This window comes from Asterias rubens, chromosome 17 (assembly GCF_902459465.1).
Source record: "Asterias rubens chromosome 17, eAstRub1.3, whole genome shotgun sequence".
NCBI lineage: Eukaryota > Metazoa > Echinodermata > Asteroidea > Forcipulatida > Asteriidae > Asterias > Asterias rubens.
Genome location: NC_047078.1, coordinates 6,245,342 through 6,262,190, shown reverse-complemented (window position 1 = coordinate 6,262,190; position 16,849 = coordinate 6,245,342). Strand labels below are relative to the sequence as shown.

The 16,849-nt window shown below is 40.3% G+C and overlaps 2 protein-coding genes across 2 annotated transcripts; both read left to right on the top strand.

Annotated features, from left to right (window-relative positions):
- Positions 1 to 1,236: 1,236 nt before the first annotated feature.
- LOC117301744 (nociceptin receptor-like) lies at positions 1,237 to 2,154 on the top strand. Its single transcript, XM_033785768.1, has one exon. The coding sequence runs from the start codon at positions 1,237 to 1,239 to the stop codon at positions 2,152 to 2,154; it is 918 nt and encodes a 305-aa protein (XP_033641659.1).
- A 13,329-nt stretch (positions 2,155 to 15,483) lies between these two features.
- LOC117301743 (nociceptin receptor-like) lies at positions 15,484 to 16,377 on the top strand. Its single transcript, XM_033785767.1, has one exon. It carries the CDS (start codon positions 15,484 to 15,486, stop codon positions 16,375 to 16,377), a length of 894 nt encoding a protein of 297 aa, XP_033641658.1.
- Positions 16,378 to 16,849: the final 472 nt, after the last annotated feature.

Below are 16,849 nucleotides of genomic sequence, written 5' to 3'. Positions count from 1 at the left end.
CAGGCATGAACATTTTGCTCGCGGGATTACCTTTCACTTATAGTCTTATAAATAAAAACTACTAACATACTGTAGCAATTACTTGTATTTTTACAAGCTATTGTATGAGGAGCTTGAGATTTTACTTACACAACAGTGTTCCATATAATTTATGGCTCGGTATCGGGTCGGGTTTTAATGATTATTTTTCTCTTGGCCTATTGATCCAACTATAAATGTTACTTATAAATCTGTGTCGTACTTTAATTGCTCTAAAAGTACCAATCTATGGAGCTGAGAGGCTGGCTGTTTCCTCATCATAGCCACTGCCGACCATCAAAAACCTGACTAAGTGGAAACTGCCCCGCCTGCATTTCAGTTAATCGCTATTGATCTGCGAGTCCATGCCTCTTTTGTTATACTCCTGAATACACCGCTATTGTGCTTTTCTCTGACCACTTACTAATCCGTTCAAGTAAATGGTGTTTTTTCCAGTAAAAGGTTATTTGTAGAGATTTGGGCAAATTCTCATGCCTGATCTAAAACTTATCGAAATTTGTTAATGCTGGCCTTTTCACAGCCCAGTATCTTGTGAAAGTATACAGGTTATAGTAACATGTCGGTTTTATTTACATCTCAAAAAAAAAGAGTCCCTCAAGCATTGCTTTTACCTACTACAGTTTGTAGTTCGACCAATTACTAGCAATATTAAGGCTCACTTTAATTTATAAGGATTTAAGTAACAGGCTAGTAAAAGCAAATGCTAGTTTTTATTTATTCGGCCCAATGTCTCTAATTAGCTCATTACTTATGATTACCATGTGATTTTGTTTTGTATCCTAGGATCTAAAACTTGATGTTTCTTTTGCCACGGTGATATTTGACGCTGTCATAAATCTCTGGTGCCAGCTTATGCATTCTCAATCGTAGAGAGCGAGATTCATTCAATAACTTAGACGGACCATTTGCTCATGTTTTGCGTGTACTCTACATTAAGAGAACTTAGAGCTTCAATAGTTTATTTCTTAAAGACCATACTCTGATCGAAACGTCGAGTTGTTACACAACCGGATCTTATCGAAACCACCTCAGTTAAACAGTGGAGTTTCCTCAAACCTTAGTCTCAAGACTTTCAAAGAGTTCTTGGAGAAAGCAAATCTTGATTTGATCAAACTATTTTGGACGATGAAGTCGGTCAATTTTAGCAGTCCAACTTCGGCCAACACGTTCGACGGCCAGCTGTTTTTTTATTACACAATGGGCAGCCTTGGCATACTCGGCAATGGGTTTGTTTGCTTCGTCATGCTTCGCTTCAGGAAAGTTTTCAACTCCACCACAAACAAACTAATCATCCACCAATCCTGTGTAGATCTCATCGGGTCGTGTGTGTTCCTGGTTGGGAGATTCGCCCACATGGGTGTCGTACCAGACAGTTTTCTCGGCCGGCTCTACTGCCACGTCTGGTGGTCAGAATGGCCGCAGTACGCGATGTTTGTGACATCCACGTGGAACCTAGTCGCCATATCGGTAGAGCGTTACCTCGCAATCTGCCGACCCGTTTGGTATCGAAATGTTTTCACCCCTCGGAGGTTGAAGCTCGTCTTCCTGGGTGTTTGGATGATGGGCTGGGTGCAGGATTCCCACCTGGCCATGGTCACCCACTATGACAGCAAGATTCTAGGCTGTGATTTTTCCTGGCCCAGCTCTGAGATTCGGGCCATTGGGGGCGTCTTGGTGTTCCTACACGAGTTTGTGATTCCCATGGTCATTATGGTATCGAGCTACTCTCTTATAATCCGGAAGCTCCGTCAGAGGGCGCAGGCTCACGGCAGAGACAACAACACCAGTGCTCAGGAGACGTTCTCTAAAGCCAATCGTAACGTTACACAGACAGTTGTATTGTTGACCGTCTCCTTTTTCATTTGCTGGGGTCCGACTGAGACCAACTACCTGTTGATCAATCTGGGTTTGCATCAACCAGTTAACATTTACGAAGACATCTATTATCGAGTGACAGGAGGCATTGTTGTCATTAACTTGTGCATCAGTCCCTTCATCTACTGCTTCACGTACGAACGGTTTCAGAAACAGGTCAAAGAGATGGTCGGTCGCCGTACACGTCGTGTTGACGACACTAGCGGTTCAAACCTCAATGGTGGTTCTAACTCGACCTGATAGGTACACTGGTGGTTCAAACTCGACCTGAGAGATTCACTGGTGGTTTAAGCTCGACCTGAGTGGGTGGTTCAAACTCGACTTGATATGTACAAACTCGACCTGCGAGGTACCAGTACGTGGTGTTTGTTCAATCTCGACCTGAGAGCTCCACTGTTGGTTCAAACTCGACCTTAGAGGACACTGGTGGTTCAAACTCGAACTTTAACAGAGAGGTATACCAGTGTACCGACGAAGGCGAGAGGCTGGTCACCAGACAAAGAGTTTGCACGCATGTACAGTTGACCCTCATTTCATTACTATGATCAGGCTTTTTGGAGTTAGAACAACTTCATTGGCGCACTTTGTTTAAGTTCCTATCGATTAGCTTCCCTGGGTCGACCCCGATCTGCCCTGTATCGAATAGCTTTGACGTCATTCCTGGGGCTCACCCGGGTCAGCCCCAAGTGCCCTGCTCGTAGAACGGGTCACTTGGGGGCTGGCCCAAGGTGCATGACGTCACCACGAGAGAGTGACTGATCGTTCGATAGCTCTTGTCAGGGGCTCAACCGAATAAGCACCGCGGGGTGAACCCGGGGAATCTAATCGAACGCACCATGTCTTAGGGTATAGATCAGTTGACAATGATCCATAATATTACAATGATCCATAATATAATAAAGACAACCCAGCTATTGGTATACGTCGGCCCAACGTTTGCCAAGGTACACATTTTGGGGGCAACCGTTGCAAGTGACGTTGCGATGACGTTATTTTTCCATTTTGTCAAACGTAGATGACGCTGGGCCAAACGTTGGTCCAACCTTGCTACAACATCATATTATTATTCTCTTTTGCACACGACGTCTCGTGAATTTCGTACGTTTGTTTGACGTTCGTAAAGCGTTAATAGTGGACAGCATTATTATTTGTTTAATTTGCCCAATGTTGGCAGCTGACGTCTGACTACTATTTTCAACATTGGACCAATGCCAAAGATTCCCAAATCGAGAAGACGTAAAGCGTGTCTTCCAGACCAACATCCGACTTTTAACCAACGCCCACAACTAAAAAGCCGAAAATATACGTTGGTAACTCATACAATGTCGGTACAACGCTGGGCCAATAAGTAAATAATGTATTTACTCGTTGGCCCAGCGTTGTAATATTAAAATTCTACAATGAACATTATTAAGTGTGTAATGAATAAAGGCGTTGTTAGTTACTTAAAGGCACTGGACACTATTGGTAATTCTCAAAGACCAGTCTTCTCACTTGTTGTATCTCAACATATGAATAAAATAACCAACCTGTACACATTTCAGCTCAATTGGTTGTCGAAGTTGCGAGATAATAATGAAGGAAAAAACACCCTTGTCACACGAAGTTGTGTGCTTTCAGATGCTTGATTTCGAGACCTCAAAATAGGGAGGTCTCGAAATCAAAAATTCGTGGAAAATTTCTTCTTTCTCTATTAAAACATTGTCACTTCAGAGGGAGCCGTTTTTCACACTGTGTTATACAATCATCTTCTCTCCCCATTACTCGTTACCAAGTAAGGTTTTATGCTAATAATTGTTTTGAGTAATTATCAATAATGTCCATTGCCTTTAAATCTAATTGTATCTACATCCTTAAAGATGTGATTAAATTAAATATACTGCCAAAACACAAACACAATACAAACTTAGCATAATTATAGCCTAATATACACATACTTTATAAAATGCACCGAGTGCTATGTAGTTCAACTTCTGCTAAAACTGTCTCAAAGTGTGATATTGAGTACTAATTATTCTACACTGTAACACTATTGCAATCACAATGATATAAAAGAACTGCACGTAAAGTAATATCTATAATTTTTTTGGATAATAATTTATTGTAACAAAACCCAAACAAAGTTGTCAGATTTCATAATGTCACAATAATGTAAGTTCAAATAATTTTGTGACAATTATTTAGTACTATACATATTTTTCAAGATATAACCCCCACTTTGATCTTTTCTGACGGTCCCAACAGTTCAATAATTAATGTATAGGTATGACGACAAATTTTAACATAATTATTGAGTTAAGTAAACTGCTATTGTCTTTGTTTGTTCCAACAACCGAAAACCCAGTGTTTGGTGGTACGTTTACAAACACATGTCTACTTTTTGGTTGTATTAAACAACCATGTTTATGGGATGTGATCTGTATAAGTCTGTATTTATTGAGCACTTGTACAAAATGAACTTCAGCAATTATTACTTCTTCTTTATTCCCTTCAAAGTACTTTTGGGGTTTGTATTGTAAAACATTTTTATGGGCTGTAAACGAACTGTATATTTAAGTCTGTATTCATTAAGCACTTGTATTAAATGAATTTAAGCAATTGTTACCTCTCCTTTGTTCTCGTCAAAAGTAAAGATGGAGCGCTTAATTTGAGTCTTTGTGACAAACTCTTTGAAGAAATTTTCTCTTGTGGCATTGATGTACTATGATTCACGTAATCTTTTATACAAAATATTGTTTATTTTTGTTAAAACGTTCTTTTTCTAGTTGTATGGGTTTGAAAAACAATACAACCACTTACTTGTTTTATTCATGTTATTATTTTAATAATTCGAGTCATTGTGATTTTTGTTTTAATGAAGAAGAAAACTGTTTTGTTGAGTAGGTAGGCCTATGATGTACATTGTTTCAATTTTTATTTTCTTTGTTGGTGTTTACAAAGTGGTTTTGAACGAAAACCCCTTTCATCTGTTATAAAATACCGTCAAAACAAAAGTAAATTCTGTAGCAGGAAAGAAAGAAAAATATTAAGGGGAAAATACTTATAATTGCTTTTTCGTTGATACGTTTCATTTTAACCCACCATCCAATCACTGTATGAAAATAAAAACATTCAAAAACCTTTTAGCTGCAGACAATACTTATTACTGACTTGGTAAAGGAGCGATGGGAATTAGCTAGTAGAACAAACGACCCCCCCCCCCTGAAGTAACGTAGTTTTTGAGAAAGAGTTAAAAGTCTCACTAAAAATTGAATCCATGGAAAGACTTATTTGCAGGCCTGAAGCCATTCTTGGGCATCTTGAAACACAAAAAAATTGCAAATGGGTGATTTTCTTTTATTATTTTCTGGGCTGGTATCTTGATATTGAGCGCAAACTTTCGTGTTGATTGTTTATGTTAAAATACAAAAAAATGAGAATGCTTTGACAATTATTATCAATAATATTATGTGCCTAGTGCCCTTTATTTTAAACAACTGTGTAAACGGTATTAAAATAAGAAGTGTGGTAACATTATGCATATTATTATTATTAGAATAAAGTTTTAATTCTTCAAATCGACAGAGACAAAGCAAAAGAAGATGAACATCAAAATAATACTCTTTAATCAGTCTGTATGCAGTGTCCACATTGTGTGTTATGTACAGTATATTGTACATGTACTTGCATGATAGGATTTCATGAGTGTGTAACTCCATGTGACTATGGGTGCGTTCGTTTAGCTTCCCTGGGTCGACCCCGCAATGCTCACTCGGGTGAGCCCCTGATAAGAGCTAATCGAACTATCACACTCGCCCTCTCGTGGTGACGGCATTCACCTCAGCAGGGCAATGGAGGCTGACCCGGGTGAGCCCCGTCAAAGCTATTCGAACGTACTGGGGCAGACCGGGGTCGACCCAGGGAAGCTAAACGAACGCACCCTGAATGTATACGCCTCTCTTAATACTTATGCATGGCGTCATAATTCTTACCCAAAATGAGGCTATGGGCGCACGTTCCCATCACTTGCTGTGACTGCGCCCATCGCCTCGTTTTGGATTAGCATTGTGACGTACTTCATGCCTAAATATTAAGAAAGGCGTATTATGTGAAAGGGCAAATATGTGACGTCAGATGGTCCGGCTAACGCTGAGGAAGATTTGAAGAAGTCTGAGAAAGAGATTGAACATCAACAATGAGCTACGTCAGAGCTTGCAGAGCGGCTCCTCAGCTAGACTTGATTCAAGTCCCGTTCTCGTGCGAGAGGTCCCCCATATCCGTCGCCAAAATGTAGATATAGTGGTCCCGAGACTTGGTCAAGTCTACCCCTCAACAAGACAATGGACCGTTGTAAGCTGCTCTGTTGATACAACGAAGTGGATTTTATATCAGACTAAAATGAACTTGGCTAGTGACAATGGCTCTGACGTCAGTCTTCTTTGGTTGGTCCATTGGTTCTGTCGAATATCACTGCAACGGCGTGGACTATTCTTCCGTTAGGTATTACTATTTCTTGTAGCAATGAAGTCAATGAATATGTCAAACCATGAAGGAAGAAAATAGTCAAACATGCTGAATCAACTAAACTGGGATACACTGACTGTTCGTAGAAATAAATCACGACTAATCTACAAGTTAAACTACATCACCCTAAAAGCACACGCACTCATCCACACATGGGATAAATCTTTAACCTTTTAGCCACTGGACCGCCCAGCCAGCCGCCTAAAGCGATACACTGTAAGAAAGAAATCAAGAAACAAAAGAAGAAAACAACCAACTAAAGACCAACTCGACCGATCCAAGGCAACGTGTTCCGATCATGCTAGAACAGTGCACAATTTTGCAATGCATGTGGGGGACAGCCACATCTGAGGCGTATTGTGCAGACAAACTTTTAAGGACCAATCGAAGACGAGTCAGAATGACTGACGTCAGCCACCGCCGCGCCACTCGTCAATGCACATCGTCGATTGGTCTGTTATAATTCCGACATCAACAGAGCAGCTCACTGATTGGCCCATTATCTTGAGGAGCCGCTCTGCACGCTCTAGCGGTACTATAGCCTGAACATCTGACGTCACACTTCGAGGCTCGTGAATAAAGCCATAAAGTGGCCTCATAGCATATGTAAATCCCCTTCCTCCGTCATACTTCGCTTCCATCTACATTCTTTTCACATACAGTCGAATAATTAATAGCAACATTATACATTCCAAGTATGTATATGCTGTATAAACATACCGGTAACACACTGGATGCAGAGATGTGTTGTGATTGGTCCGGGGGTGACGTTTGTCAGCTGCACCCACATCACCTCGGACCAATCAAAACACAGAGTGTAAAGCTACGTCACTGCACATTCATCCAATGACATCATTGTATACAATAAAATCACTGGTTCTGAAAAGCAAGTGTTCATCATTGCGCGCAGTTAAAGACAGGGGACCAGTCTACTCTACTATTAGCTCTTACGGCACTCTTTGTTGATGTCCAGTCGTCTTTGAGTCATCCTCGATCGGCATACTTAAGGTTGTTCGTTTTACTCCAGCCTCATCAGACCTCTACACATATAGGCCTCAGGGTGTCGAGGTTGCAAGTAGCCGGAACACAGTTGTCATCTTCAAGTTTATATTACTCATCATCAGTCGTCTTCGGGGCATCTTATCATCATCTTTACTCCATCAGACATCATAGCAACGGACAGCCTTTTGTTTCCTCAGTTATCATCGGCTGTTACAAAGTGGTCATCTTGAACTTGGTCTTGCTGCCTTCTTGAGACATAGCTGATAGAGATTCTACATTGAGGCAAAGTAACGGTCAGTCTGACTATTTTTTTTTTAAAAGTAAAATTAGCCTGCTTACAAATGGTTCTGAACTTAATGTTTTAAATTGCCCTCCATTGTTTTATTGTTTTCCTTTTAATTTATGTTTGTTTGCATGTGTTTTGCGTGTTCTGAATAGTAGCGAGTCGGGAAAAAAAGTTGACCGAGATAGGTGATGCGCAAAAACAAATCAACAACTGATGGGTGATGCACATAAACAAGCATTCTTTCCTGCTTATCTGGAAAATAGGAAAATACTTAATTGCTTTTCTTCACCCAGAAAGGGGTATAAATGGGTACTTACAGATGCTATGTCAGATTGTTGGCCGATTTGACCCAAATATTTTAATTTAAAATTCAATAGGTATTTCGATGGGGGTCGAGAAAGAATTACAAGCTTTCATTTGAGCCATTGCTCAAAAAAGTCCGCCAATTATTAGTAGCAGTGAAATAAAGTGCTCAAAATTAGTTTTTTGTCGGGATCCCGACAATATATCACGTGACCAATTCTTATGTGTTTTATAAGAAACGTTTTAAAATTTTGTCATGGTTCCCGACCATTAAAAGTAAAAGTTAAACTTTTGTTCGTTAAGGCGGGTGATACTCTTTGAAATACCATTCACTCAAAGAAATCTATTTTTTAATGTTTGGGTCAAAAAATCTGACATAGCATCTTTAATGGGGGAGGCGGGTGGTAGAGGTTGACATTGTGTATGAAAAAAAAAACTTCTGAGCCCTACCCCGTCCTCCGTCATCCGACTCGATGTGTAAATAATTATGAAATCTACGCCAACTGTTTTGCACCAAAACCGTGTTGACTGCACAAACCAATCGATCTTATTTTGTCAAGGTTATATTTTAAATCGGGATAAACTCACGTGCTTCGTAATACTTAGCGCCAAAAAAGACATTGTGTCGCACGGATCTTGGGTGATGTGTAGAGCGTGTTATTCGGTACTTCCTGGAGACCAAGACCAAAACAAAAAAGGGAATGGCAAAAGACTCTTAAAGACAGTGGACACTATTGGTAATTGTCAAAGAATAGTCTTCACAGTTGGTGTATCTCAACATATGCATAAAATAACAAACCTGTGAAAATTTGAGCTCAGTCGAATTTGCGAGATAATAATGAAAGAAAAAAACCTTGTGTCACGAAGTTGTGTGCTTTCTGATGCTTGATTTCGAGACCTCAAATTCTAAACTTGAGGTCTCGAAATCAAGTTCGTGGAAAATTACTTCTTTCTCGAAAACTACGTCACTTCAGCGGGAGCTGTTTCTCACGACAATTTATACCATCAACCTCTTCGTATTACTGGTAATCAAGTAAGGTTTTATGAATAGTGTCCACTGCCTTTAAATGCACGGGACACTGTTGGTAATTGTTCAAAATAATTGTTTGGCATAAAAACGTACTTGGTAATGGATGGAGAGCTTGTTGGTAGTAAATAACATAGTGAGAAACGGCTCCCTCTGAAGTAACGTAGTTTTCGAGAAAGAAGTAATTTTCCACTTAATTTTTTAATTTTATTTCGAGACCTCAGAATAAGATTTTGGGGTCCCGAAATCAAGCCTCTTAAAGCACACAACTTCGTGTGACAAGGGTGTTTCCCAGCCACATCTGAGGCGTATTGTGCAGACAAACTTTTAAGGACCAATCGAAGACGAGTCAGAATGACTGACGTCAGCCACCGCCGCGCCACTCGTCAATGCACATCGTCGATTGGTCTGTTATAATTCCGACATCAACAGAGCAGCTCACTGATTGGCCCATCATCTTGAGGAGCCGCTCTGCACGCTCTAGCGGTACTATAGCCTGAACATCTGACGTCACACTTCGAGGCTCGTGAATAAAGCCATAAAGTGGCCTCATAGCATATGTAAATCCCCTTCCTCCGTCATACTTCGCTTCCATCTACATTCTTTTCACATACAGTCGAATAATTAATAGCAACATTATACATTCCAAGTATGTATATGCTGTATAAACATACCGGTAACACACTGGATGCAGAGATGTGTTGTGATTGGTCCGGGGGTGACGTTTGTCAGCTGCACCCACATCACCTCGGACCAATCAAAACACAGAGTGTAAAGCTACGTCACTGCACATTCATCCAATGACATCATTGTATACAATAAAATCACTGGTTCTGAAAAGCAAGTGTTCATCATTGCGCGCAGTTAAAGACAGGGGACCAGTCTACTCTATTATTAGCTCTTACGGCACTCTTTGTTGATGTCCAGTCGTCTTTGAGTCATCCTCGATCGGCATACTTAAGGTTGTTTGTTTTACTCCAGCCTCATCAGACCTCTACACATATAGGCCTCAGGGTGTCTAGGTTGCAAGTAGCCGGAACACAGTTGTCATCTTCAAGTTTATATTACTCATCATCAGTCGTCTTCGGGGCATCTTATCATCATCTTTACTCCATCAGACATCATAGCAACGGACAGCCTTTTGTTTCCTCAGTTATCATCGGCTGTTACAAAGTGGTCATCTTGAACTTGGTCTTGCTGCATTCTTGAGACATAGCTGATAGAGATTCTACATTGAGGCAAAGTAACGGTCAGTCTGACTATTTTTTTTTTAAAGTAAAATTAGCCTGCTTACAAATGGTTCTGAATTTAATGTTTTAAATTGCCCTCCATTGTTTTATTGTTTTCCTTTTAATTTATGTTTGTTTGCATGTGTTTTGCGTGTTCTGAATAGTAGCGAGTCGGGAAAAAAAGTTGACCGAGATAGGTGATGCGCAAAAACAAATCAACAACTGATGGGTGATGCACATAAACAAGCATTCTTTCCTGCTTATCTGGAAAATAGGAAAATACTTAATTGCTTTTCTTCACCCAGAAAGGGGTATAAATGGGTACTTACAGATGCTATGTCAGATTGTTGGCCGATTTGACCCAAATATTTTAATTTAAAATTCAATAGGTATTTCGATGGGGGTCTTGAAAGAATTACAAGCTTTCATTTGAGCCATTGCTAAAAAAAGTCCGCCAATTATTAGTAGCAGTGAAATAAAGTGCTCAAAATTAGTTTTTTGTCGGGATCCCGACAATATATCACGTGACCAATTCTTATGTGTTTTATAAGAAACGTTTTAAAATTTTGTCATGGTTCCCGACCATTAAAAGTAAAAGTTAAACTTTTGTTCGTTAAGGCGGGTGATACTCTTTGAAATACCATTCACTCAAAGAAATCTATTTTTTAATGTTTGGGTCAAAAAATCTGACATAGCATCTTTAATGGGGGAGGCGGGTGGTAGAGGTTGACATTGTGTATGAAAAAAAAAAACTTCTGAGCCCTACCCCGTCCTCCGTCATCCGACTCGATGTGTAAATAATTATGAAATCTACGCCAACTGTTTTGCACCAAAACCGTGTTGACTGCACAAACCAATCGATCTTATTTTGTCAAGGTTATATTTTAAATCGGGATAAACTCACGTGCTTCGTAATACTTAGCGCCAAAAAAGACATTGTGTCGCACGGATTTGGGTGATGTGTAGAGCGTGTTATTCGGTACTTCCTGGAGACCAAGACCAAAACAAAAAAGGGAATGGCAAAAGACTCTTAAAGACAGTGGACACTATTGGTAATTGTCAAAGACTAGTCTTCACAGTTGGTGTATCTCAACATATGCATAAAATAACAAACCTGTGAAAATTTGAGCTCAGTCGAATTTGCGAGATAATAATGAAAGAAAAAAACCTTGTGTCACGAAGTTGTGTGCTTTCTGATGCTTGATTTCGAGACCTCAAATTCTAAACTTGAGGTCTCGAAATCAAATTCGTGGAAAATTACTTCTTTCTCGAAAACTACGTCACTTCAGCGGGAGCTGTTTCTCACGACAATTTATACCATCAACCTCTCCCCATTACTGGTAATCAAGTAAGGTTTTATGAATAGTGTCCACTGCCTTTAAATGCACGGGACACTGTTGGTAATTGTTCAAAATAATTGTTTGGCATAAAAACGTACTTGGTAATGGATGGAGAGCTTGTTGGTAGTAAATAACATAGTGAGAAACGGCTCCCTCTGAAGTAACGTAGTTTTCGAGAAAGAAGTAATTTTCCACTTAATTTTTTAATTTTATTTCGAGACCTCAGAATAAGATTTTGGGGTCCCGAAATCAAGCCTCTTAAAGCACACAACTTCGTGTGACAAGGGTGTTTTTCTTCCATTATTATCTTTCAACTTCGACGACCAATGGAGTTCAAATTTTCACAGGTTTGTTATTTTGTGCATATGTTGAGATACACCAAGTGAGAAGACTGGTCTTTGCAAATTACAACTCCAGTGTCCAAAGTCTTAAATGCAGTGGACACTATTGGTAATTACTCAAAATAATTATTGGCATAAAACCTTTCTTGGTGACGAGTAATGGGGAGAGGTTGATAGTATACAACATTGTTACAAACGGCTCCCTCTGAAGTGCCATAGTTTTCGAGAAAGAAGTAATTTTTAACGAATTTGTTTTGCAGGGGTAACCAGATTTACTCGAGGGGAAAAAAAAGCTTCTCTGGTCAACAAAAACAATATCAACCAACAACCTTGGATTAATTAAAGTCGTAATAATTCCCCACCATCCCCTACCTCAGAACATCATCCGTCGCTTTTGTCAACAAATCTACAAAATAAAAAAAAATCATTCTGGGCTATAGGAAATAAGCCTTCATAACCATTTTAATGCTATAAGAGCATTTTAATGCTCTTAATTTTATTTCATTGCCAATTTTTAACAACACAGAAAAAACTTTGGGAGATACAAAACAATAATCAGCTTTATAATCGGATAAAATAAGTAGCTGTGCCTTTTGTGAGCGCACGACTAAAGGCTCCTTAATTGACTAAAGAAATGTACAAACCCTTTTTCTACTTTTGTAACAAATCGGGTTTGCTCAAATTAGAACGAGTGTTGTGCACGATTCTGTCTTTGTCTGCGCTCACTTGGGGAAAAGGAAGATGGTAATTAAAGCATCCGATCAGTTGAAATCATAGAAAAGTAAGCTATTGTCTAAGGATTGTCAAGGAATGAATTGTAGTTCATTAGAGAAATGTTGAAGGAAGATTACAGAATAGTAAACTTTTTTTCTGCCAACAAAAAGTTGTCGGGAACCTCTCAGTGGATTATATGCCCCGGTTTCCGTTTTGCCAGGTGCAGGGGAATATGTCCTCCTCTTATTAATATTGACTCTATAAAACAAATTGCAGTTATATTTTTTATTATCTTCATTTACTCGCCTCTACTCTCTAAATGCAAAAGAGTGAAAAGGCACTCTTTGAAGAGCCATATGAGGGACAACTCTTTTTCCAGTGGTCTTCCACTCTTTTAGATTGAAGTTTGCATCTTTTTGAGTAATTTTTCACCCTGTCCTGGAGTTAAACTCCCTCTAAAAGAGTGAAATAACCACCACTCTTTTTAAAGAGCTATTTGAGGAAAAACTATAAAATAATGTAAAGAGTGGTGTTTTTCACTCTTTTCCATTTAGAGAGTATGAATCTTTTCAGACACTTAAAGGCAGTGGACACTATTGGGAATGGTCAAAGACTAGCCTTCACATTTGGTGTATCTCAACATATGCATAAAATAACAAACCAGTGAAAATTTGAGCTCGATCAATCGGTCATCAAGGTTGCGAGATGACAATGAAAGCAAAAAAAACACCCTTGTCACACGAAGTTGTGTGCGTTTAGATGGTTGATTTCGAGCTAAACTTGAGGTATCGAAATCAAATTCGTGGAAAATTATTCTCCAAAACTATGGTACTTCAGAGGGAGCTGTTTCTCACAATGTTTTATACCACCAACCTCTCCCCATTACTTGTCACCAAGAAAGGTTTTATGCTAATAATTCTGTTGAGTAATTACCAATAGTGTCCACTGCCTTTAAATAATTAATTAGTTGTTCCTTCTAGTTCAATATATGGGGAACAATGTGCAGAGTATTCCTACTGCCTCTAGCTGCCGGGCAAATTCGGTAGTCTAGTTGGTAAGACACTGCTCTAGAATTTCAAGGGTCGTGGGTTCGAATCCCGGCCCACCCGACCTGTGATATTTTTTCACATGACTCGGAAAGTACTGAGTATACGGTGCTAACATACATCGGTGTATGGGTAAAAACCAACATTAATATTCCCTATGCACTGAGTTCATCTCTTCATCTATTTTCTTGTGTCCATCTTGTTCTTGTCCGGTTTCTTGGAGTCCAGTTTAGTTGTTCTGCATGCCCACATGTTGTCATGCATCCTTGCTAGGTGGCCTAGCATGACCATCTCCACTACTTTGATCTTAAAGACAGTGGACACCATTGGTATTAATTGTCAAAGACCAGTCTTCTCACTTGGTGTATCTCAACACAATAACAAACCTGTGAAAATTTGAGCTCAATTGGTCGTCGAAGTTGTGAGTAAATAATGAAAAAAAAAACCACCTTGTCACACGAAGTTTTGTGCTTTCTCAGATGCTTGATTTCGAAACCTTAAACTCTAAATCTGAGGTCTCGAAATCAAATTTCTTTACCAAGTAAGTTTTTATGCTAATCATTATTTTGAGTAATTACCAATATAGTTCACTGCCTTTAAAAATAACATTCACTCTCGGTTTCTTTCTTAGGTCCTCATTTGAAGACTGTCCTTCATTATTACTCATTATCCTTTCCATAGCCCTCTCTGCTGCCATGTATTATTTCCTTATAAAAGTAGGGCCTGACGTTTCGACCCTATAACCGAGTCTTTCTAAGACTTGAATCAAGTCCCGTTCTCGTGTTGGAGGTCCTTAAAGGCAGTGGACACTGTTTGGTAATTAATCAAAATAATTATTAGCATAAAACCTTCCTTGTTAACGAGTAATGGGGAGAGGTTGGTAGTATAAAGCACTGTGAGAAACGGCTCCCTCTGAAGTGGAGTAGTTTTCGAGAAAGAAGAAGTAAATTTCAACGAATTTGATTTCGAGACCTCAAGTTTAGAATTTGAGGTCCCGAAATCAAGCATCTGAATGCACACAACTGCGTGTGACAAGGGTGTTTTTTCTTTCATAGTTATCTCGCAACTCCGACGACCAATCGAGCTCAAATTTTCACAGGTTTGTTATTTTATGCACATGTTGAGATACAGCAAGTGAGAAGACTGGTCTTTGACATTTACCAATAGTGTCCACTGCCTTTAAGCATACCCACCGCCGTCAAAATGTAGCTATCGTGGTCCTGGGAACAGGTTGAGGAATGCATAGCGTCATAAGACAATAGTTGTCTGTCTTGGAACGGGATTGGGACTTGAGTCAAGTCTAAGTCTTTCTCGAAAGCTAAAACTGTAACTCATATCTACACCTCCTCATACAATGTCTCTATAATTACTTATGATTACCATGTGATTTTGTTTTGTATCATAGGATCTTAACTTGATGTTTCTGTTGCCATGGTGATATTTGACGCTGTCATTAATCTCTGGTGTCAGCTAATGCATTCTCAATCGTAGAAAGCAAGATTCATTTAATAACTAAGACGGACCATTTTTTCCTGTTTTGCGTTTTTTCTTGAAGACCTTACTGATCGAAACGTCGAGTTGTTACACAACCGGATCTAATCGAAACCACCTCAGTTAAACAGTGGAGTTTCCTCAAACCTTAGTATCAAGACTTTCAAAGAGTTCTTGGAGAAAACATTTCTTGATTTGATCAAGCTATTTTGACGATGGGGTCGGTCAATTTTAGCAGTCCAACTTTGGCCAACACGTTCGACGGCCAGCTGTTTTTTTATTGCACAATGAGCAGCCTTGGCATACTCGGCAATGGATTTGTTTGCTTCGTCATGCTTCGCTACAGGAAAGTTTTCAACTCCACCACAAACAAACTAATCATCCACCAATCCTGTCTAGATCTCATCGGGTCGTGTGTGTTCCTGGTGGAGAGGTTCGCCCACATGGGTGTTGTACCAGACAGCTTTCTCGGCCGGCTCTACTGCCACGTCTGGTGGTCGGAATGGCCGCAGTACGCGATGTTTGTGGCATCCACGTGGAACCTAGTCGCCATATCGGTAGAGCGCTACCTCGCAATCTGCCGACCCGTGTGGTATCGAAATGTTTTCACCCCTCGGAGGTTGAAGCTCGTCTTCCTGGGTGTTTGGATGATGGGCTGGGTGCAGGATTCCCACCTGGCCATGGTCACCCACTATGACAGCGAGATTCTAGGCTGTGTTTTGTCCTGGCCCAGCTTTGAGATTCGGGCCGTTGGGGGCGTCTTGGTGTTCCTACACGAGTTTGTGATTCCCGTGGTCATTATGGTATCGAGCTACTCTCTTATAATCCGGAAGCTCCGTCAGAGGGCGCAGGCTCACGGCAGGGACAACAACACCAGTGCTCAGGAGACGTTCTCTAAAGCCAATCGTAATGTTACACAGACAGTTGTTTTGTTGACCATCTCCTTTTTCATTTGCTGGGGTCCGGTTGAGACCATCTACCTGTTGTTCAATCTGGGTTTATATCAACCTGCTAACCTTTATGAAGACATCTTTTATCGAGTGACAGGAGGCATTGTTGTCATTAACTTGTGCATCAGTCCCTTCATCTACTGCTTCACGTACGAACGGTTTCAGAAACAGGTCAGAGAGATGGTCGGTCGCCGTACACGACGTGTTGACGACACTAGCGGTTCAAACTAGACCCAATGAGACCTCAATGGTGGTTCTAACTCGACCTGATAGGTACACTGGTGGTTCAAACTCGACCTGAGAGATGCACTGGTGGTTTAAGCTCGACCTGAGTGGGTGGTTCAATCTCGACTTGAGAGGTACAAACTCGACCTGAGAGGTACACCAGTGGTGGTTGAAACTCGACCTGAGGGGGTACAGAGTGGTGGTTGTTCAATTTCGACCTGAGAGGTACACTGGTGGTTCAAACTTGACCTTAGAGGTACACTAGTGGTGGTTCAAACTCGACCTGAGGAGGTAGAGTGGTGGTTCAATCTCGACCTGAGAGGTACACGGTTGGTTCAAACTCGACCTTAGAGGTACACTGTTGGTTCAAACTCGACCTTAGTGGTACACTGGTGGTTCAAACTCGAACTTAGAGAGGTACCAGTGTACCGAAGGCGAGAGGCTGGTCACCAGACCAAGAGTTTGCACGTATGTACAG

Bases quoted from the DNA above. Each gene is read 5' to 3' on its own strand.
- LOC117301743 (XM_033785767.1), top strand. From the start codon at position 15,484: ATGAGCAGCCTTGGCATACTCGGCAATGGATTTGTTTGCTTCGTCATG.
- LOC117301744 (XM_033785768.1), top strand. From the start codon at position 1,237: ATGGGCAGCCTTGGCATACTCGGCAATGGGTTTGTTTGCTTCGTCATG.